At 48.6% G+C, this 20,882-nt stretch overlaps 1 protein-coding gene across 1 annotated transcript in view; it reads left to right on the top strand.

Annotated features, from left to right (window-relative positions):
* The first annotated feature begins 3,149 nt into the window (after window positions 1-3,149).
* The window catches only part of nin (ninein (GSK3B interacting protein)), a 28,132-nt gene continuing 10,399 nt past the window's right edge, over window positions 3,150-20,882 (top strand). Inside the window, exons 1-24 of the mRNA XM_079369498.1 lie at window positions 3,150-3,651; window positions 4,490-4,702; window positions 5,263-5,356; window positions 5,885-6,042; window positions 7,524-7,560; window positions 7,679-7,854; window positions 8,629-8,775; window positions 9,165-9,332; window positions 9,466-9,602; window positions 9,782-9,922; window positions 10,249-10,423; window positions 10,580-10,690; window positions 10,801-10,890; window positions 10,972-11,107; window positions 11,202-11,323; window positions 11,814-12,892; window positions 14,072-15,892; window positions 16,438-16,536; window positions 16,620-16,689; window positions 18,175-18,315; window positions 18,399-18,515; window positions 19,260-19,433; window positions 19,911-20,036; window positions 20,566-20,667. Coding sequence (XP_079225624.1) covers window positions 3,634-3,651; window positions 4,490-4,702; window positions 5,263-5,356; window positions 5,885-6,042; window positions 7,524-7,560; window positions 7,679-7,854; window positions 8,629-8,775; window positions 9,165-9,332; window positions 9,466-9,602; window positions 9,782-9,922; window positions 10,249-10,423; window positions 10,580-10,690; window positions 10,801-10,890; window positions 10,972-11,107; window positions 11,202-11,323; window positions 11,814-12,892; window positions 14,072-15,892; window positions 16,438-16,536; window positions 16,620-16,689; window positions 18,175-18,315; window positions 18,399-18,515; window positions 19,260-19,433; window positions 19,911-20,036; window positions 20,566-20,667 — 5,652 coding nt within the window. The 5' untranslated portion in view covers window positions 3,150-3,633. The remainder of the gene's footprint in view (window positions 3,652-4,489; window positions 4,703-5,262; window positions 5,357-5,884; window positions 6,043-7,523; window positions 7,561-7,678; window positions 7,855-8,628; window positions 8,776-9,164; window positions 9,333-9,465; window positions 9,603-9,781; window positions 9,923-10,248; window positions 10,424-10,579; window positions 10,691-10,800; window positions 10,891-10,971; window positions 11,108-11,201; window positions 11,324-11,813; window positions 12,893-14,071; window positions 15,893-16,437; window positions 16,537-16,619; window positions 16,690-18,174; window positions 18,316-18,398; window positions 18,516-19,259; window positions 19,434-19,910; window positions 20,037-20,565; window positions 20,668-20,882) is intronic.

Raw genomic sequence — 20,882 nt, 5'->3', positions numbered from 1 at the left:
GAGGAGATAGAGAGGGGACAGAGAGGAGGTGCTGATGGAGAGGAGATAGAGAGGGGACAGAGAGGAGGTGCTGACAGAGAGGAGATAGAGAGGGGACAGAGAGGAGGTGCTGACAGAGAGGAGATAGAGAGGAGATAGAGAGGAGGTGCTGACAGAGAGGAGATAGAGAGGAGCTAGAGAGGGGACAGAGAGGAGGTGCTGATGGAGAGGAGATAGAGAGGAGATAGAGAGGGGACAGAGAGGAGGTGCTGACAGAGAGGAGATAGAGAGGAGGTGCTGACAGAGAGGAGATAGAGAGGGGACAGAGAGGAGGTACTGACAGGAGATAGAGAGGAGGTGCTGACAGAGAGGAGATAGAGAGGAGGTGCTGACAGAGAGGAGATAGAGAGGGGACAGAGAGGAGGTGCTGACAGAGAGGGGACAGAGAGGAGGTGCTGATGGAGAGGAGATAGAGAGGGGACAGAGAGGAGGTACTGACAGGAGATAGAGAGGAGGTGCTGACAGAGAGGAGATAGAGAGGAGGTGCTGACAGAGAGGGGACAGAGAGGAGGTGCTGACAGAGAGGAGATAGAGAGGGGACAGAGAGGAGGTGCTGACAGAGAGGAGATAAAGAGGAGGTGCTGACAGGAGGGTGTCCAGTATTGTCTCCTGCTGACTAAAGGTGGAAACGGGCTGAGAGGTTTTTCTTGGAGCTGCAGAGGAGGAGCTCTGAGGAGGTGCCTCTGTGCTGAGCGATGTGCAGATGCAGAATACTGATTTGGTTTTTGTCTCTATTGTTGTTGGATGAATGGGCTCCCTGAGAGTTGGGGTGTGAGGGACACCTGGCGGGGTGACCAGCTGGTGAGGCAGGGGTCAGGAGGAAGCTCTTTGGAAAGACATTTAGACTCAAACAAAAGTTTGGTGTTTGGCTCTTGCTCTCCAGCTTGAAGATCTAAAAGCCATCAGGTCCATTTCTGAGCGTCTGACAGAACGGCAGGGTTCAACTGAAACTAAAAACTACAACGACTGAAAGAGAGGCAAGAACGTGCAGAACGTTTCATCATGGTTACAAACTTCATCAACCAGAAAGAAACCTGAGAAAAGACTGACATCAGAGTCATCATCAGCCCTCACATTTGGAGTCTTGTTGGCGTCACGCGTATCTGCAGCTCAGCATCAATCTTCAGTATCAAACTTACAGAGACCGTTACTGAAACTGTGATGACTCTGCTCTGTTCCTCTCGGCTATTTACGGTCCTGTAAGCTAACGTTAACCTGCTTAAGCCACAGGTGACCTCTGCTGCTGCGGACAGGATTTATGTCATTTGGGGTCACAAAGGCTCAGAAGGCTCTCTTTGTTTTTCAATTACAGAAGTGACAGCTTAGTCCATGTCTGTGTGACTGACGCTGCTGGCCCGTTAATGCAGTCACAGTGACTGACGCTGCTGGCCCATTAACGCGGTCACAGTGACTGACGCTGCTGGCCCGTTAATGCAGTCACAGTGACTGACGCTGCTGGCCCATTAACGCGGTCACAGTGACTGACGCTGCTGGCCCGTTAATGCAGTCACAGTGACTGACGCTGCTGGCCCATTAACGCAGTCACAGTGACTGACGCTGCTGGCCCATTAACGCAGTCACAGTGACTGACGCTGCTGGCCCATTAACGCAGTCACAGTGACTGATGCTGCTGGCCCGTTAACGCAGTCACAGTGACTGATGCTACCGGCCCGTTAACGCGGTCACAGTGACTGATGCTGCTGGCCCATTAACGCGGTCACAGTGACTGATGCTACCGGCCCGTTAACGCAGTCACAGTGACTGACGTTGCTGGCCCGTTAACGCAGTCACAGTGACTGATGCTGCTGGCCCGTTAACGCGGTCTTGGTGACTGACGTTGCTGGCCCGTTAACGCAGTCACAGTGACTGACGCTGCTGGCCCGTTAACGCGGTCTTGGTGACTGACGTTGCTGGCCCGTTAACGCGGTCTCGGTGACTGATGCTGCTGGCCCGTTAACGCGGTCACAGTGACTGATGCTGCTGGCCCGTTAACGCAGTCTCAGTGACTGACGTTGCTGGCCCGTTAACGCGGTCTCAGTGACTGATGCTGCTGGCCCGTTAACGCGGTCACAGTGACTGATGCTGCTGGCCCGTTAACGCAGTCTCAGTGACTGACGTTGCTGGCCCGTTAACGCGGTCTTGGTGACTGACGTTGCTGGCCCGTTAACGCGGTCTTGGTGACTGATGCTGCTGGCCCGTTAACGCGGTCGCAGTGACTGATGCTGCTGGCCCGTTAACGCGGTCGCAGTGACTGATGCTGCTGGCCCGTTAACGCGGTCGCAGTGACTGATGCTGCTGGCCCGTTAACGCGGTCGCAGTGACTGATGCTGCTGGCCCGTTAACGCGGTCGCAGTGACTGATGCTGCTGGCCCATTAACGTGGTCTCAGTGACTGATGCTGCTGGCCCATTAACGTGGTCTCAGTGACTGATGCTGCTGGCCCGTTAACGTGGTCTCAGTGACTGATGCTGCTGGCCCGTTAAAGCGGTCGCAGTGACTGATGCTGCTGGCCCATTAACGTGGTCTCAGTGACTGATGCTGCTGGCCCATTAACGTGGTCTCAGTGACTGATGCTACCGGCCCGTTAACGCAGTCACAGTGACTGATGCTGCTGGCCCGTTAACGCGGTCGCAGTGACTGATGCTGCTGGCCCGTTAACGCGGTCACAGTGACTGATGCTGCTGGCCCATTAACGCGGTCACAGTGACTGATGCTGCTGGCCCGTTAACGCGGTCTCAGTGACTGATGCTGCTGGCCCGTTAACGTGGTCTCAGTGACTGATGCTGCTGGCCCGTTAAAGCGGTCGCAGTGACTGATGCTGCTGGCCCGTTAACGCGGTCTCAGTGACTGATGCTGCTGGCCCGTTAACGCGGTCACAGTGACTGATGCTGCTGGCCCGTTAACGCGGTCACAGTGACTGATGCTGCTGGCCCATTAACGTGGTCTCAGTGACTGATGCTACCGGCCCGTTAACGCAGTCACAGTGACTGATGCTGCTGGCCCGTTAACGCGGTCTCAGTGACTGATGCTGCTGGCCCGTTAACGCGGTCTCAGTGACCATATTGTTCAGCTCTGATGGGATGTCCTTTATTTTCTTACCAGTTGGAAGTTTTCAAACTTAAAATTTATATATATTTTTAAGCTTATCGGCGTGTAAAGTTTAAGAGTGAACTTTCCGTCTTACGTAGGCCTCCAGTTGAATCACATGGCTCATGATACATTCAAGCTAAAGCTATTAAAACAGAGTCATAGTCGCTCTCAGACTTGACCACATCTTTCAATTTACCTGATTGTCTAATCTTTCTAATTGGATTAGCCAAAGTCGTCTCTGTAAATGTCTCTGAGCATGAGCAGTGTGCAGTCTTAGTCCCTCCGTGAGGACCACATGCTGTTGGATGGATGTTTCCGGTCTGACTGACAACTAGGACCAAAACAGTTTTGATTTGCTTCAGTGCATATTTTGAGCCAGCAGCTTTCAGTCTGATGTTCTTCTCTGTAACATCATCTGTGATGGAAACCGCTCCTGATCCACCAGCGTCCTCTGAAAGTGTCCGTCACTGAGCGGCTCTGACTGTCGATCTGTGTCTCTGCAGAGATGGATCATTTTGTGAAGGTGAGACCCTTTTTGAGCAGCTCGTCAAACCCCTGCCTTCAATTCTTAGTATGTTTGTGCATTTTTGTCATTTTTCTGTGTTTGCAACACAACAAACGTGAGGCGGGCTCATTGTTTCGTACCTCAAAGAACACAGCAGTTGTCAGTCTTCTCCTGCCTTCATAGATTTGTTTTGTACCATCCAAACCGATGTGAGCCTGTGAGGGAAAAGAACCAAATACTTTATTAAACATAATTTGATCAGGCAGATTAGCTTCCACGGATTACAATCAGCCATTACAGCTTCTGACAAAGCAGCCGGTTGAAGCTCCCTCTGGAGAAACATCATCGCTTGGACCCCAAAATTAAAGTGTGAAAATAGGCCCCTGTGTCTGTTTATGACTTTGTTTGGGACTGTCGGCACCCATGACTGCTGTTTCAGAGCGCATCTCACTAGCCCTCATTGTTGCTAGGTAGGTTACCAAAGTTGGCTCGCAGCACTTCCCCTTCATTGACTGGAAGTGACCGCTCAGTGTGTTTTAATCTGCAGTGCGTGCTCAATATTTATTTATATTCCTGAAAATGTCACCAGGAAAACAGAACAAGTTAAACAATCAGAAGGGATATCATAAGCCCCGCCCCTTCCTGATTGTGATTGCTCAGTGCTTAGGATACTGAAGTCTGCATTGTTTTGTGTCTAGTGAGGGCGTTAGTGGGCCCTAAAGAATAAAATACCTGCATCCTTTAATGTGAGATGGCATGCAGTAAATGAGCCTTTGTCACTGATTCATTGATGGATGATTTATGCTCTTGATGTCTTCATCGTCTGCTCTGTGATCTTTCTGTCCTCGTCCTTCAGGGCCGACTGCTGTCCTGTGGGATGGAAGATGCCCAGGAGCAGGACCAATACGAGGAGAGGCTCAAAGAGCTTTTTAACAGTTTTGATGCTAGTGGCTGTGGCTCGCTGTGCCCGGAGGAGCTGTCCAACCTCAGTGAGTCTCTTCACCTGGAGGACGCTACAACTGCTCTGATGCAGACTCTGCTGCAGGACCAGGACCGGCACGCTGCCAGGGTGAGTCATTTCATTTTCGAGGAGGTAGGGAGTTTTCTGGCCTCCCAGGATCATATGAAACATCTGTGGGTTGTAGGACTTCAGTGAAGGGTCCTCAGCATCCTATCCTTTGAATCCTGGCAGACAGTGTGATGGTGTGCTCAGCCTCTCCAGCTGTCTGCCCTCTGCTTTGTGTGTCTTTGTGTACACTTTGGTGTTTTTTGTCAGCCGTGCTGTTGAGGAGTGAATGAGCCTTCATTAGCTTCTACCTCAGGTGTCTGTCGTCAGGACAACCAAGCCGGCTAATCAGTGCTGAAGGACGCCAGTCTTTGAGGATGCTTCTTGTAGAAATGTGAGACATAGAATAGACACTCTAGTCTTTGCTGTTGGCCTTCAGAGATAGTGTGTGTGTGTGTGTGTGTGTGTGTGTGTGTTTTTATGCTAGAAGAAGGCTGCTGCACTGATGGACCCATGCCCCCCCATCAGCATTATCAATATGAAATGTTCAGGGTTGGCAGCTGTTCATTCTTCATGTGTGACTTCCACCCTATCCTTCATCCTCCTCCATCCTCCTGTTGCAGGTTGACTTCGAGCAGTTTAAGGAGGCCCTGATTCTGGTTCTGTCTTCAAACACGGAGCCTGGTCCAGCAGAAACGGAGACCTTTTCTCGAGCGGGTAAAATCTGGACTTCTGTTTCAAACCAGCATCCTGTTAGTGATTTATTTTCTATGGACATCACTGTAGGGTAAAGGTGTCTGTTTGTTCATGATACTATTTTTGTTATTTTCATGAGCGATTGCATCATAAAGTGCAGCAGCTTTAAATAAAACCTGCATGTATTTCTTTAGAGAGGAATAAGTCTCTGTCACGTTACCCTAGCCCTTATGTGCAGGAGTTTTCCACACATTAGAAGTTTTTCTGTGGTTTTTGCCATGATAACAAATAGGTTTGGTTATTATATTTGAATTTATCAAGAATGATGTCAAAGTGTAAAATTCTAGCATTGTGACATCACTATGTCAGGATGCATTAAGTTTAGATGTTGATTCAGTAAACAGCTGCAGCCGTCCGTAGATGAGTTCTCATGAAGGAATCAAGAATATTTTTTGTCCAAGGTTTCTAACGGATCAGATAGAACCGTCACTGAGGAAGTCTTTAAAGAAGGACTAATAACTGCCTGAACGTCTTGTTGTCTTTCTTCAGAGTCTCTGGAGATCCAACCTAAGTTTGTGAAGGGCAGTAAACGCTATGGCCGACGCACCACGCCAGAGTTCATCGAGCCCTTTTCAGGCATGCCTGAAGTCAAGAATGCATACTCCGTGGAGGAGGAGGACCCTGAGGACATCCCAAGGAAGCGTGAGGTAAGTGCATAACATCGTAGGTCTGAACATCTGGACTGTTGGATCCATCCTCATCTTGAAGAGTCCTCCGACAAACCTGGTTTCCACTGCAGACAGATTCACAGTGAGAAGGTGTTTTCAGATAATCAGCTTAGAGGCGTTCATGTCAGGTCCTGAGGTTTACAGAGACAGTCCACACAGGTCCCCACTTTGTTACGTAACACAGCAACAGCTTAGTCTGTAACTAACACTAGCTGCAGTCACATGGACACAAATAATCAGAATAAAAACGCTGCATGTAAACGTGTCAATCAGAACAGACTGATCCGATCAGGCTCATTGGATGGAGAGGGGGGGCTTTATGCCGATGGTTGTTTGGATCAGGATCCATGTGCACACTGGATCTGATGGAGTCTGTTTTTATCTGTTAGTGATGTCACAATACCAGAAAAGAAACATTGATATACCTGTTTGTTACCATGGCAACAAGAAGTCTGAGACACTTCATGTGGAGTTTTAGCCGGCTCCTCTACCCTTCTTGTGCACAGATGGAGGTGTTTATATTCTGAGTATTGTCGAAGCTCCACCCACTCAAACACACTGAAGACGCTAAGCCGAGGCGTTTTTCAGCAACCGCCAATAATGGGCTGCTACGATGAGCCACAGATGGGGAGGGGTCAGGAGGGTCTGTGAAGAGGAGGAGAGTCAAAGACTGTGACAGAGAAACAATGAGCTCCACCTCCCCCACCCTCCTGGAAGCCTAGAGATCATGCATCAGAATGCCAATGGCAGACCCCCATCTGTTCCTCACTCCTTTACTGTTTGCCTCCCAATCAAAGGGAGGGTATCAGTGTAGATAGGGTTCTATGTAACCCCCCCCCCCCACACACACACACACACACACACACACACACACACACTTTTAAAGTAATTCACTCAGATACTGGGATAGATTGATCCTTGTCTCAGTTTTTAATACTTAAGAGTCTTATTGAAAGGTTTAGGCCTGTTGGCTGCAAACGCTCACATCCACTAACTGCACCCTCACACCAGGTAAAGTTGTCCCCCCACTGATCTGTACTCACATTGCTCCTGGACTAACACTTGTATATAATGTCGTAACACAACACATCACATCGGAGAACAACAAAAAGAACGTGACAGCTATGTTACTGACTTTGTGTCTTATTTCGAGTCATGTTAGTCGGTTACTTAGTCAAAAGATTTCTCCGTAATGAAGGCTGTCCACGCTGTGTACCTGCGTGCTTGTGCCCTTTGATGAATTGCACCGTGCTGAAGCACGACTCTTCGAAGCTCACCACAGCAATGGGTTAGTGTACTGAGCCTGAGCACCGTGTAGATAGATAGACCCTTCCACATTTACGCCATGTTTTAACTCATGAACAGCTGATTGATGATTACACAATCTTAATTTAGATCCTCACATTAAAACTGTATGTTGGTAGTTTTTTGATTTTAAAGTTTCTTGGTCTGTATTACAGCGCTGGATCATGAAGACGGAGGAGTATGAGGCCGAAGGTAAATCCCAGTCTTTGTGTTAATATTTCTGATATAGTCTGTTTGTTACATGTGGTATATGTTCAATATGTTGCATGTTTTGATATAAGCTCACTAAATGATGCTGGCTTTCCTGCAGGTCAGATGCATCTCTGGAACCCGGACGAGCCAAGCATGCCTCGAGGAGCTGGCGTTTCTCTGTCCAGCTGTTTGGAGGATAGACTGCGTGAAGCGTGTGGTGAGCTGGAGATAGCATGGGACGGATGTGTCGATCATAACGACCTACTCGCTCTCTGTGAACATCTGGGCTTGGAGGTGAGCGGAAGCAGGTTATTTCTTAAGTCTCATTTATGACAGAGTTGGAATACATGCCAAGACGAAACACAACTCACAATTGAACAGGACTCACGACTGAATACGACTCACGACTGACCACGACTCACGACTGAATACGACTTGTAACTGAATACGATGAAATACGACTCACGACTGGACACGACTCACGACTGAATACGACTTGTAACTGAATACTACTGAATATGATTCGCTATTGAACATGACCAACAAATAAACATGACTCACGACTGAACAGGACTCACGACTAGATAGATAGATAGATACTTTATTGGTCCCGAGGGAAATTCAAGACTAAACACGGCTCACGACTGAACTTGAATCCCGACTGACCACGACTCACGACTGACCACGACTCACGACTGACCACGACTCACGACTGAACACGACTCACGACTGACCACGACTCACGACTGAACACGACTCACGACTGAACACGACTCACGACTGACCACGACTCACGACTGAACACGACTCACGACTGAACACGACTCACGACTGACCACGACTCACGACTGAACACGACTCACGACTGAACACGACTCACGACTGACCACGACTCACGACTGAATACGACTTGTAACTGAATACTACTGAATATGATTCGCTATTGAACATGACCAACAAATAAACATGACTAAGGACTGAACACGACTCAAGATTGAAGAGGATTGGCCTACTGGAGCAACTCCAAACCTTGACCCCTTTTACAGAAAACAAATGTATGTGTTACAGATCCAAGTTGATGTTCTCCAAAATCTGACCGCAGATGGACTGATGAATGTTCAACAGTTTGTTTCGACGGTAACAAACCAAAACAAACCCCTGACACCATCTGCCTCCACGCCCTACAGACAGCTGAAACGACACCACTCCACTCAGGTACGCCATCTGTTTGTCTGTAAAACCCTTATCTCTGTTTTGAGTAGACAACAAAAAAATCAAGCAAATAGTTGCAGGTATTTCGCCCGATGGTCTTGTGTTAAAGGTATATACACAGCTGGTGTAAAGTGTTAAAGGTATATACACAGCTGGTGTAAAGTGTTAAAGGTATATACACAGCTGGTGTAAAGTGTTAAAGGTATATACACAGCTGGTGTAAAGTGTTAAAGGTTTATACACAGCTGGTGTAAAGTGTTAAAGGTATATACACAGCTGGTGTAAAGTGTTAAAGGTATATACACAGCTGGTGTAAAGTGTTAAAGGTATATACACATCTGGTATTAATTGTGTTGGGATGAATGTCTGTTTCCTGGTTTGTGATCCTGCAGCCCTTTGATGAGGGAGGTCGTAGAATAGCGACGCCTTCTGCTCTGAGCAGCACTATTGGAATGCGTCTGTTCTCCACACTTGATGATGGCTCTGGCTTCACAGCGGTCGAGGACATCTTAGACGCCTGGATGGACGAGGGAATAGAGAACAGTGCTGAGATCCTGCAGGTAACCGACTTTTAATTCTGTGTTTTATCCCTTCACTTTGTTTAACCGTCTGAGCTCAGCAGGTCAGAAAGTCTCCTCTGATGCAGATTCTCTCACATTTTGATTTAACATTCAGTTTCACTTTGTATCTCAGGCTCTGAATTTTAGCCTCAATGAAAGACTGAGTTTGAGTGACCTTACAATGGCGCTCGAGAACGAGATGCTCATCACCAAAAATGGGATCCATCAAGCAGCGTTGGCAAGCTTCAAAGCTGAGATCAGATATTTGCTGTGAGTACTTTTTTATCACCTGCGAAGATACAGCTTCTAGATATTCTAACTATTTAGTTATCTATAATCATACTGACCTACCTGTCGAATAAAAACCTGCAGAATCATCGTCTTTCTATCACCTGTTGTCTTAGTTTGATCTTTGTTTGATCTGTTTCCTGTCTTTGTTTTTGTCTCAGAGAACGAGTGGACAGAGAGCTCAGGGAAAAGGAGAAAATCCGATCTGACCTTGAGAAAGCTGAGAAACAGAAAACTCAACTGGCCACTGAGGTGGACGAGCATCACTCTGCCATCGAGCACACAAACAACCTCAATCTCAGGTGAAATCTCTCAGACACCAGTTATTCTTTTTTTTTTTTTTTTTCAAATGAACATGTGATCAGAGACGGAGGAGCCACACAACAACAGTGACGGGGAACACGGTGAATGAGTCAGAGGCTTTGCATCACCTCAGTGTGTTCCAACGAGGCCATTTCAATCGTGATCTCATCGTCATTCGTAGTTTAATCTACAGCCACAGTGTGTCTGTAGAACTTTTGATAAGACCACTTGTCACAGCTCTTATCAGTCTGTTTCTCTTCCTTTGAGTCTGAACCACTGAAACATAAAACTTTGACCATAATCTGCTGCCATCGTCGTCCCACAGGAAGCTGGAGCAGGAGCACAGAGAGAAGCTGGCGGCCATCCGGTCGGAGCTGACCAAAGAGATGGACTTGATGCAGCAGCAGGCTGGCCTGCAGCGCGAGGAGCTGGAGGCCCAGGTGGAGAAGATCAGAGAGGATGAATGTTTTCTCAGAGAACACCTCTCCATCTCTGTCAAGGTACCAGACAGAAGTGTGTGCTTTCGGTTGTGTACTGGTCATGTTCAATCTGTCACATCATGACGATGCAGCTGAAGCTACGCACACAATAACTGGAACTGATTGGGTCACTTCATCTCGTCAAAAGAACAAATCGTAATGAGTCTTTGATTGTAGGAGAACAGACGTCTGGAGATGGAGCTGCTGGACAGCACAGAGAAACTGGAGGAGGCTCAGATCCAGATCAGCAAACTGCAGACCAGTTTGGACAACATTATAAAAGAGAGGGTGAGAAACCTCGACGTCTACCCACAGAGACATTGGACCTCTGTGATGTTTTTCTTTTATACTTTCTGTGAACACCAACTTCTTACCTCTTATTTCTTCACTTCCTGTAGTTTGGAGACTTGGACCCTGGGAGCGCAGACCTCTTCCTGCAAGAGGAACGCATTAAACAGCTACGCAGCAGCTACGAGGCTCAGTGCAGGGTAACTGTTTCTTTGTGATGAAGAACTGAACCACTGACAAAGGAAAGATGTTTGATGTGTATCGCTCTCTGTTGCTGTCAGGAGCTGCAGGATCGCATTGACGAGCTGCAGTCGGAGCTGCAGGAGTTTCACGGCCTTGGCCGAGTTCTTCAGCCCGGACACAAAACTCTCTCTGAGGAGCTGGAGAGTAAGAGCCCGGGCATGGAATCTGATCCAGGTCGGTGTGATGGATGTGCGAGCGCCACAGTAAACAGACATCCTCCAGAGACTCGTTGATCTTTTAGTTGATCTCTGAGTTGAACTCTTTGCAGGAATCGGCTCAGAGGACGTCCAGCCGTTCAGCATGAGCCTGGAGGCGGAGATGATGTTGGAGCAACTGAAGGAGCAGCACCTTCAGGAGATGGAGGATTTACGAAACCAGCTGGAGAGGAAGGTGAGTGGGGGAGAAGAAACCTGCAGGGTTAGGGTTCGACTGTGTTATTATGGAAGTGGAAGAGAAAAGAGCATGTAGTAACTGTGCTAACAGTAAACCAGTAAAGGGCGCAGTCTCACACACGCCTCCAGCTGACCTTAGTCCCCATCTGATCTCCGCCCAGCTCTTCTGATGTCATTGTCTATCTCTGTGCGAGGGACAGCTAGCGTCGTTTATAGTTCTTAAATAATTCACACAATCTCTACTCTAAAAGGTCAAACGCTTTCCAAAGTTTTCTTCTTTCTTTTCTTCTTCCTTTTGATTGTGTGTTGATGAACACAGAGTCTGGACTGAAGGCTCTGACTGTTTCTGTGTCTGTCAGGCGGAAATGCTTAATGAGCCTTTACACGGGTTTATGCTAAGTCACTGAGTTGTCGCTTCACATTTAGCATGGACCGTTTTACATAGTAAAAAGTCAAACATTCCTTCACTACATTCTTTGCATCCCCAGATCAATGAGTTTGATCAGATGGTAGAGAAGCAGAGGGCCACGCACGACGAGCAGAAGGCCGCCTTGACGCTGCAGCACCATCAGGAGCTCCAGGCTCTGAGGCAGGACACCGAGTGTTTTCAGGTCCAGACTCAGGAGCTCCAGAACCGGCTGCAGCGGGCCCATCAGGAGCGGATGACTCTGGAGCAGACGCAGGCTGAGGAGAGGAAGGAGCTGGAGAAACTGCAGGAGGAGGTGCTGCAGGCCCAAACCCACAGCGCTCACATGGAGGAGCAGCTGAAGACGCTCGCAGCTCAGCTGGAGGAGAGTGATAACAAATTGTTCAGAGACATGAAGGAGTTGAGGAGACAGCATGCTGAGGAGATCAGGAGACTGAGGGAGGAGCACATGGATCTCTATGAAGCTAGACTGAGAGAGGAGAGACTGAAAGAGCAGGCAGAGTTAGAGAACAGACTGATTCAAGATTATCAGTCAGAGAAGAATCTGCTGCAGCAGAGCCACGAGGAGGAACTGAAGGCCAGAGTAGAGGAGGTGAAGAGGAAGTTTGAGAAGGAGCATGAGGAGGTTGTGCAGAGCCTGAGGGCACAGTGGCAGGGAGAGAAGGCTCAGCTGGATGAGCACAACAACGAGGCTCTGCAGGAGCTCTTAGAGGAGGAGATGTTGAGGCTGGTCAGGGAGCAGGAGGAGAAGGAGGCCACGCTCAGGGAGCAGTGGGAGAGCCAACGAAACGAGCTGCAGGAGCGTCATGAGGAGGCTTTGCTGCAAGAAAGATGGCAGGTTCAGGAACAGTTTAAGGAGAGGGAGGAACAGCTGAAGGAGGAGTGGGAGATGCAGAGAGAGCAGCTGGAGGAAGACTTCAAAAGGAGGCTCCAGGAGAGGCTGAATAAGGAGAGGGAGCAGCTGGAGCGAGAGAAGCAGCAGGAGGAGAAGAGGCTGCAAGTGTTGATATCAGAAGAGAGGGCTCTTCTAGAGGAGAGCCACCGAGAGGTCGTGAAGGAGCTGATGGCCAAACACAGCGAGGAGAGGGAGGCTCTGAGCAGCACGCTAGACAAACTACGAGAAGACATCGTCCAGGAGAGGTGAGACTTCCTGTTTTACTTCTGTCAGCACCACTTTCATATTAAAAACACACACAGAACTTCATGTGCTCTCAGAGCAGGAAGAAAACTTCTCTGCACACTAACATCTTTTAAAGATTTATTTTATTATAGAAGAAGGACAAAGTGGACAGAGGCGGAAATCAGGGAGAGAGACATGCGGGAGAGGAGCCACGGGCCGGACGTAAATAGCCTCGATACATGCCCACTGCCGCTGCACCACCAGCGCCCCCACGCACACAAACATCTTTTAATAGTCACCAGATAAATGTTCATTTACCAAACTGAGCAATAAAGCACCGTAAACTGCTGACACACGCGTCATTACCACTATTAGAGACGCCACCATCACACACAGCACGCCGCCTGATTATTATTGGGTATTACAAGTTATGCTGGGAAACATAACGATGGAGATGAGGCTTCAGCACCACTTTAACCATCTTCTTTTGTTCATGAGGTCATCATGGTGTGTTTGAAGCACACGGTGGTCGAGTGTTCAGTACAGAAGGATTGTTGTTGGTTTGGAGACGGCAGAGGAGGTGGGCGGAGAGTCCTTAACATCTGTCTCCGTTGGCTGAACTAGCATACTGTAGCTAGCAGGAGCGCTAACTCCACAGAGTGAAAACAGATGAGACTCAAACGGCTGAACAGGAAGTGACCTCAGCTCAGACTCAGTACACTTCATGCACGAGCACGCAGGTCTTCACTCAGGAGACATCCAGAGTTGAATGTATCTGACTAACGTGACAAGTAGCTATCATGTTTTCTGTGTTGTTCTCTGATGTACAGTCAGACTCAGCTGGGTGTTCTTTTTTAAAGGCTTCTCTCGAGTCTGTTCTGTAAAGTACGCATGCGTCATAATGACTTAAAGCATGCATGTGCTGTATTACCATGTACAGAGGGAACAGGCTGGTTAGTCTTGGAGCACAGTGAGAAAGCGGGAATGAGGAGGGGAGACGATCACACTTTAACACGAGAGAAATCATCACACAAGAAGACGGTTCTTCTCCGAGACCTCGTCCATTTCATCGCCGTTGTCATCAACGGTATCGACCATGTAGTCAGAGTCGCCAGTAGATGTTATCTGAGTGTATGCTTCATGGTGACGAGTTGATGGAAAGAAAGAATGACACTAATAATGATAAACATCATGTGCAGGAGGGAAATCCAGAACAGCTTCACACTGAGAATCAAAGAAGTCGAAGATCGTTTCTTGGGCGACCAGGAGTCGGTGGAAAAGCGTTTCCAGGAGGATGTCGTGAAACTGGAACAGCACTACCAAAAGGAGCTGAAGGCGCTCTCCAACAGCAACGTCCAGCAGAAGCTCCAGTGGGAGGCCCAGATACAGGAGGCTGAGGAGCACAGGCGATTGGTGGAGGAGAGGGAGAGCGGCCATCAAGAGTGGATCAGAGAACGGCACGAGCTGCAGGCTGTTCATCAACAGGAGATGGAAGAACTGGTCATGAAAAACCAGCAGCTGCAGAACGAGCTGCTGGACTTCATCAGCATGGCTCAGACCAAAGAGATCGAGCTGAGCATGCAGCTCAATGACCTCCATAACCGTCTGCAGGAAAGCCTGAAGACCAAAGACGAGCTCCTGGCTCAGTCTGAGAAGAAAGCCTGCGAGATCGAGCTCCTTCTCAACCAAACAGTGGATGACTTTAAACAGGAGAGGGAAGAGCATCTGAGCCACCAGGCCCAGCTTCAGACTAAATACAACCAGCTGCTGTGCATGTCTGAGAGGCAGATCACCGAGCGGATGGATCTGCTGCATGAACGTGATGATTGGAAGTTACGGATGGAGGAGATGGAAATGCTGCTCGAACAGGCAACATTGGACTTCGACGTAGAAAGGAAGGAGCTACAAGAATGCACGTCAATGCTGCAGAGAAACCATGAGAAGGAGAGAGAGGAGCTGGTGGCAGAAAGACATGGTCTCCAACAGAGAGTGAGAGACTTGCACATAAAGCTAAAACGGGCTTTGTCTTACGCAGAACATGTCATAGAAGGAGAAGACACAGAGACATTGAGGGATCACCCTGACCTAGATTCACAAGTTGTGGATAAAAATCCTTCAGAGGAGTTGGAGGAGGTGTCGTCTTCTCAGGAGGACCGTGGTTCAGATGCTGATGAAGATGCTCAGATGAAAGACGATCCCGCTGGGCTGGAGGACACAGCTGATGCAGATGAAATGTGTGTGGTGGATTCTGAGGTCCTTCTTTCTCAGGAGAAGTCTCACAGCGGCAGAGAAGAAGCTGGACATGTTTCTGACTCTGAAGAGGACTGTGCATGTGATGCTGTGGACAGTCTGGATGAAGGAGGCGACTGTGAGGAGAGGGAATGTTCTCTGGTGAGATTACAGGCTTCATACAACACGGCCACCGAGGAAAACATCCTCCTGCTGGAGAAGATTTCTCTGCTCCAACAGAAGACAGAGCTGCTGGAGAATCTTCTGGCTCACAACAGTGAAAAGATGAAAAATGGTCAACAGATACTGGAGGAGAACTACGGCCTGAAAGTGAAGATGCTGCTGCTAATGGAGCATGTGAAAGAGCTGGAGATCAAGGCCTTGAAGATGACTGACCTGCAGATCCGATATGAAGACTGCTTGTGTGAAAACTCAAAACTGAAGGAGCAGAACGTGGAGCTGGAGAAGAGAGTCTGGAGCCTGGAGAGTAGGATGAGTATCTTCCCTGAGCTCCAGGATCAGGTGGCTCTGGTGGATGAGATTGGTAGGATGCGGGAGGAGAACAATAAGCTCTCTGAATTGTTCGCCGAGCTTGAGGGTCACAGGAAGAGTCTGTCGGCCGAACGCCCGGAAGCCGGAGCGCCTGAGAGCCTGGCTGGTGAGTCTCTGCTGGATGAAGATCTGGAGGGATCTTGTGAGGAGTTTGAGGAGCAGAACAGCATACTCCGCCGGGCCATCACAGAGCTCCAGGGCAGGTCTCAGACATTAAACCAAACAACACAGACACAGAGGTAACATGGAGAAACACTCTGATCCCACCCCCTCCAAGTCCTGCCCCTCCAAGTCCCGCCCCTCCAAGTCTCTGTCCCTACGAGTCCCGCCCCTCCAAGTCCTGCCCCTCCAAGTCCCGCCCCTCCAAGTCTCTGTCCCTACGAGTCCTGCCCCTCCAAGTCTCTGTCCCTCTGAGTCCTGTCCCTCCAAGTCCTGCCCCTCCAAGTCTCTGTCCCTCTGAGTCCTGCCCCTCCAAGTCCCGCCCCTCCAAGTCTCTGTTCCTCTGAGTCCCGCCCCTCCAAGTCCTGCTCCTCCAAGTCTCTGTCCCTCCGAGTCCTGCCCCTCCAAGTCTCTGCTGCAGGGAAACTTGGTTGTCCTTTTGTCCCAGAGTCATTGTAGAGCTGAACCCGTGTAGTGATGCGTCCTGTCCTGGTGCTGCTGTAGATTCACCAGGATTGTTCAGATGTGAATGCTAGAATAAGATACTTTTACTCAGCTGACTCATCAGTGTGTTTCCTTCACAAATGTTTTTCTTTGTAGACCTGATCTAGTGTTCTGTCTGCAGATCTGAGACCAGCCGTCTGGCTGAAGAAAACTTAGTCCTCAGGAAGAAGATCACCACACTGAAGGAAGAGGACCTGAAAGAGGCCCAGGATGAGCTGATGTAGGAGCAACACACCCTTACAAACTCTCCCAGCGTTAGCTCTTCCTTTTGTCATGACATTTTCTTTTTCTGTTTGATTTCAGACGAAAGTTGGAGCACTTAAAAAAAGGCAAGATGGCAGCTCAGAGGGTGGCAGAGAACCTTAAGAAACAGGTGAAGTATAAGGTCACTAAGACAAGCTTAAAGTCTGTATGAACCATGGGCGGAGTCTCAGTGATGTCATCACCGTTTTGACAGTTTTGTCATCTACTTCCTGTTTTATTTTTCTACCTACACAGGGACAACAGACACTAACAAGCTAACTGTGGTGCAATTGCATTTAATTATGCTCTGCCCTAAAAATGACTGAAAACTTGTTTAAAAAATGAGGAGACTCTACCTGAGACTCTGAGAATCCACCTGAGACTCTGAGGATCCACCTGAGACTCTGAGGATCCACCTGAGACTCTGAGGATCCACCTGAGACTCCGAGGATCCACCTGAGACTCTGAGGATCCACCTGAGACTACATTTGAGACTGAGGATCCACCTTAGACTCTGATGATCCACCTAAGACTCTGAAGATCCACCTTTGACTCTGAGGATCCACCTAAGACTACATCTGAGACTCTGAGGATCCACCTGAGACTCCGAGGATCCAGCTGAGACTCCGAGGATCCACCTGAGACTCCGAGGATCCACCTGAGACTCTGAGGATCCACCTGAGACTCTGAGGATCCACCTTAGACTCTGAGGATCCACCTAAGACTACATTTGAGACTCTGAGGATCCACCTAAGACTCCGAGGATCCACCTGAGACTCCATCTGAGACTGTGAGATTCTACCTGAGACTCTGATGACCCACCTTAGACTCTGAGGATCCACCTGAGACTACATCTGAGACTCTGAGGATCCACCTGAGACTACATTTGAGACTGAGGATCCACCTTAGACTCTGATGATCCACCTGAGACTCTGAGGATCCACCTGAGACTAGATCTAAGACTCTGAGGATCCACCTTAGACTCTGAGGATCCACCTAAGACTACATTTGAGATTCTGAGGATCCACCTTAGACTTTGAGGATCCACCTGAGACTACATCTAAGACTCTGAGGATCCAACTTAGACTCTGAGGATCCACCTGAGACTCCATCTGAGACTGTGAGATTCTACCTGAGACTCTGATGATCCACCTAAGACTACATTTGAGACTCTGAGGATCCACCTAAGACTCTGAGGATCCACCTTAGAATCTGAGGATCCACCTTAGACTCTGAGGATCCACCTGAAACTACATCTGAGACTCTGAGGATCCACCTAAGACTCTGAGGATCCACCCGAGACTACATCTGAGACTCTGAGGATCCACCTAAGATTCTGAGGATCCACCTTAGACTCTGAGGATCCACCTTAGACTTTGAGGTTAGGGTTAGGTTAGGGTTTCCCCTCCAGCATCCTCATATTTATTCTTTAGAGAGTCAGCTGATGTGAGAATGCAGAAGGATTGGAGGATGGTGTTTCATTAGAATGTACAGTAGCTAAATCTGGACAAACATTTTGCCACCCTAACCTTTCACACTTAAGTTGTTTAAAGACGGGACAACTTTTCATTCGCTTGAGGAAATCTGCCATACTGATAGTCATCTTGTCCTGCAGATCAGCGAGCTGCGTATGCAGAGCAAGCAGCTGGAGGACGAGAACGGGATGCTGTCTGAGAAAAATGCCCAAAACATTATGGACATGGAGACTCTCCGACAGCAGCTGGCTGAGCTGATGAAAGACGAGGACAAGAACAAGGTAAACACAATGGTTGTCTGATAGCTGTTGTGGTGTGACTGCCTGGTCATAGTGGGTAGTTAATGGTTGTTGTTTTGTGTTAGCTGACATCGTGTGTGTCTGCTCTGGAGGCTGAACTGACTGCAGCCCTGAGGGATGCTGAAAAGCTTGAGGAGAGGAATGTCCAGCTGTCAGAGCAGCTGTCAAAGCTCAGAGAGGAGGTGAGCACCACACCATGATGGACCTTAACCCCGACGCCTGGAGTGTCAATGCTACACAATACAGTACAATACTGTGGGTACTGAGGTCACAGCTCGCAGGTGTACTGTACCTAACTTATCAATTTATGCTGATGGTATGAACTCATCCATTCATACACATTCACATACTGATGGTAGAGGCTGCTGCAGAGTCCATCAGTATGAACTCATCCATTCATACACTGATGGTAGAGGCTGCTTCAGTATGAGCTCATCCATTCATACACATTCACATACTGATGGTAGAGGCTGCTGCAGAGTCCATCAGTATGAACTCATCCATTCATACACTGATGGTAGAGGCTGCTTCAGTATGAGCTCATCCATTCATACACATTCACATACTGATGGTAGAGGCTGCTTCAGTATGAGCTCTTCCATTCATACACATTCACATACTGATGGTAGAGGCTGCTTCAGTATGAGCTCATCCATTCATACACATTCACATACTGATGGTAGAGGCTGCTTCAGTATGAGCTCATCCATTCATACACATTCACATACTGATGGTAGAGGCTGCTTCAGTATGAGCTCATCCATTCATACACATTCACACACTGATGGTAGAGGCTGAGAAGATCCAAAGCAGAGGTCCATAGAATTCTTCAAAGATGAGCTTTAAAATTCAAAGAGAAACTGAAAGGAAGATCTGACACAATGACTTTTCCAGTGACGACCTGATTTTCTTCGTATTGACCACAGAACCATGTTTTAGAGATGAGCCTGCACTCGGGCGGCCTCCAGAACACAAAGCTGTACAGAGACGAGGTGTGTCATCAGATGGAGCAGGACCAGCTGCTGCTGAAGAGGGAGAACGAGCAGCTTCGGGCCGAAGTTCACGACATTAGAGGAGACCTGCTGCAGTCCAGAGAGAGGGTGAGACCAAGACTATAGCTCATCCTGATCTATATGCTCTGATTCCAGAGATACATGTGGCAGGACTAGACTTGCATTTTGAAAGGGTTCTGGTTCTTGTTTATAGTTCAGTAGTAGAACTGACCAATCGCGTATCAGCAGACATTGATGTCTTCAGAAGAACCGGGCGACCTGTTCTACCTCCAACATTCAAACTGCTATCAGCGTTTAGATTTCCTGATCTCCTTGAATGCATCAGAAACAATGGCTTTTGAACAAACATCTAAAGAAGATTTCTTCTCCTCTTGAGGTCCAGTCGACAAAACTCATCTATCAAGTATCCTGTGTGAATATATTGTAATGACTTCTTCAAGAGCGTGATGTCAAACTCCCTCAGGATGTGTTGTTCCGAGCTCACTGATTGGCTGTAACCATTTGTCTAACCTCTAACATTTCTCCTCCCCTTGTTCTTGATCTGTGATTTCTCTGACTGTGCAGATCCATCAGCTCAACGCCACCATCGTGTCCCTGAAGCAGAACAGACAGCAGAGCCAATCATCTGCATTGCTGACGGCCTTGGAGCAGGAGAACGCCACTCTGAGACGGGAGCTGGAGGCTCAACAGGTGCCCCTGTTGTTGCTCATGTTGCCCCTGTTGTTGCTCATGTTGCCCCTGTTGTTGCTCATATTGCCCCTGTTGCTGCTCATGTTGCTCCTGTTGCTGCTCATGTTGCTCCTGTTGTTGCTCATATTGCCCCTGTTGCTGCTCATGTTGCCCCTGTTGCTGCTCATGTTGCCCCTGTTGTTGCTCATATTGCCCCTGTTGCTGCTCATGTTGCCCCTGTTGCTGCTCATGTTGCCCCTGTTGTTGATCATGTTGCCCCTGTTGTTGCTCATATTGCCCCTGTTGTTGCTCATGTTGCCCCTGTTGTTGCTCATATTGCCCCTGTTGTTGCTCATGTTGCCCCTGTTGTTGCTCATGTTGCCCCTGTTGTTGCTCATATTGCCCCTGTTGTTGCTCATGTTGCCCCTGTTGTTGCTCATGTTGCCCCTGTTGCTGCTCATGTTGCCCCTATTGTTGCGCATGTTGCCCCTGTTGCTGCTCATGTTGCCCCTGTTGCTGCTCATGTTGCCCCTGTTGCTGCTGGTTTCAGGGCTGTGATGCGTCTCGTGGTCATACAGACGTGGAAAGTCTTCAACAGGAGAACGAGGTTCTTCGAGCTCAAATGACTCGAATGTCTTCACAGCTGATGGAGGTAAAGTCTGAAGTTGCTCCCTCGTTGCTTCCTCCTTAAACACTTTAATGTAGTGGACGATATCGTGCACTCGTCCGTCTGACAGCGGCCCTGTCAAACGCCGCTTTTCACTCATAAAACCGCAATGCATGATGGTATATATTGCTCGGATAGTGAGCATCGGTTGTCCACCACTTTTCAAAATGCATTGTGGGATACATTGTGTGGACCACATG

Source organism: Symphodus melops, assembly GCF_947650265.1.
Source record: "Symphodus melops genome assembly, chromosome: 19".
NCBI lineage: Eukaryota > Metazoa > Chordata > Actinopteri > Labriformes > Labridae > Symphodus > Symphodus melops.
This window is presented reverse-complemented; position numbering and strand designations above follow the sequence as displayed.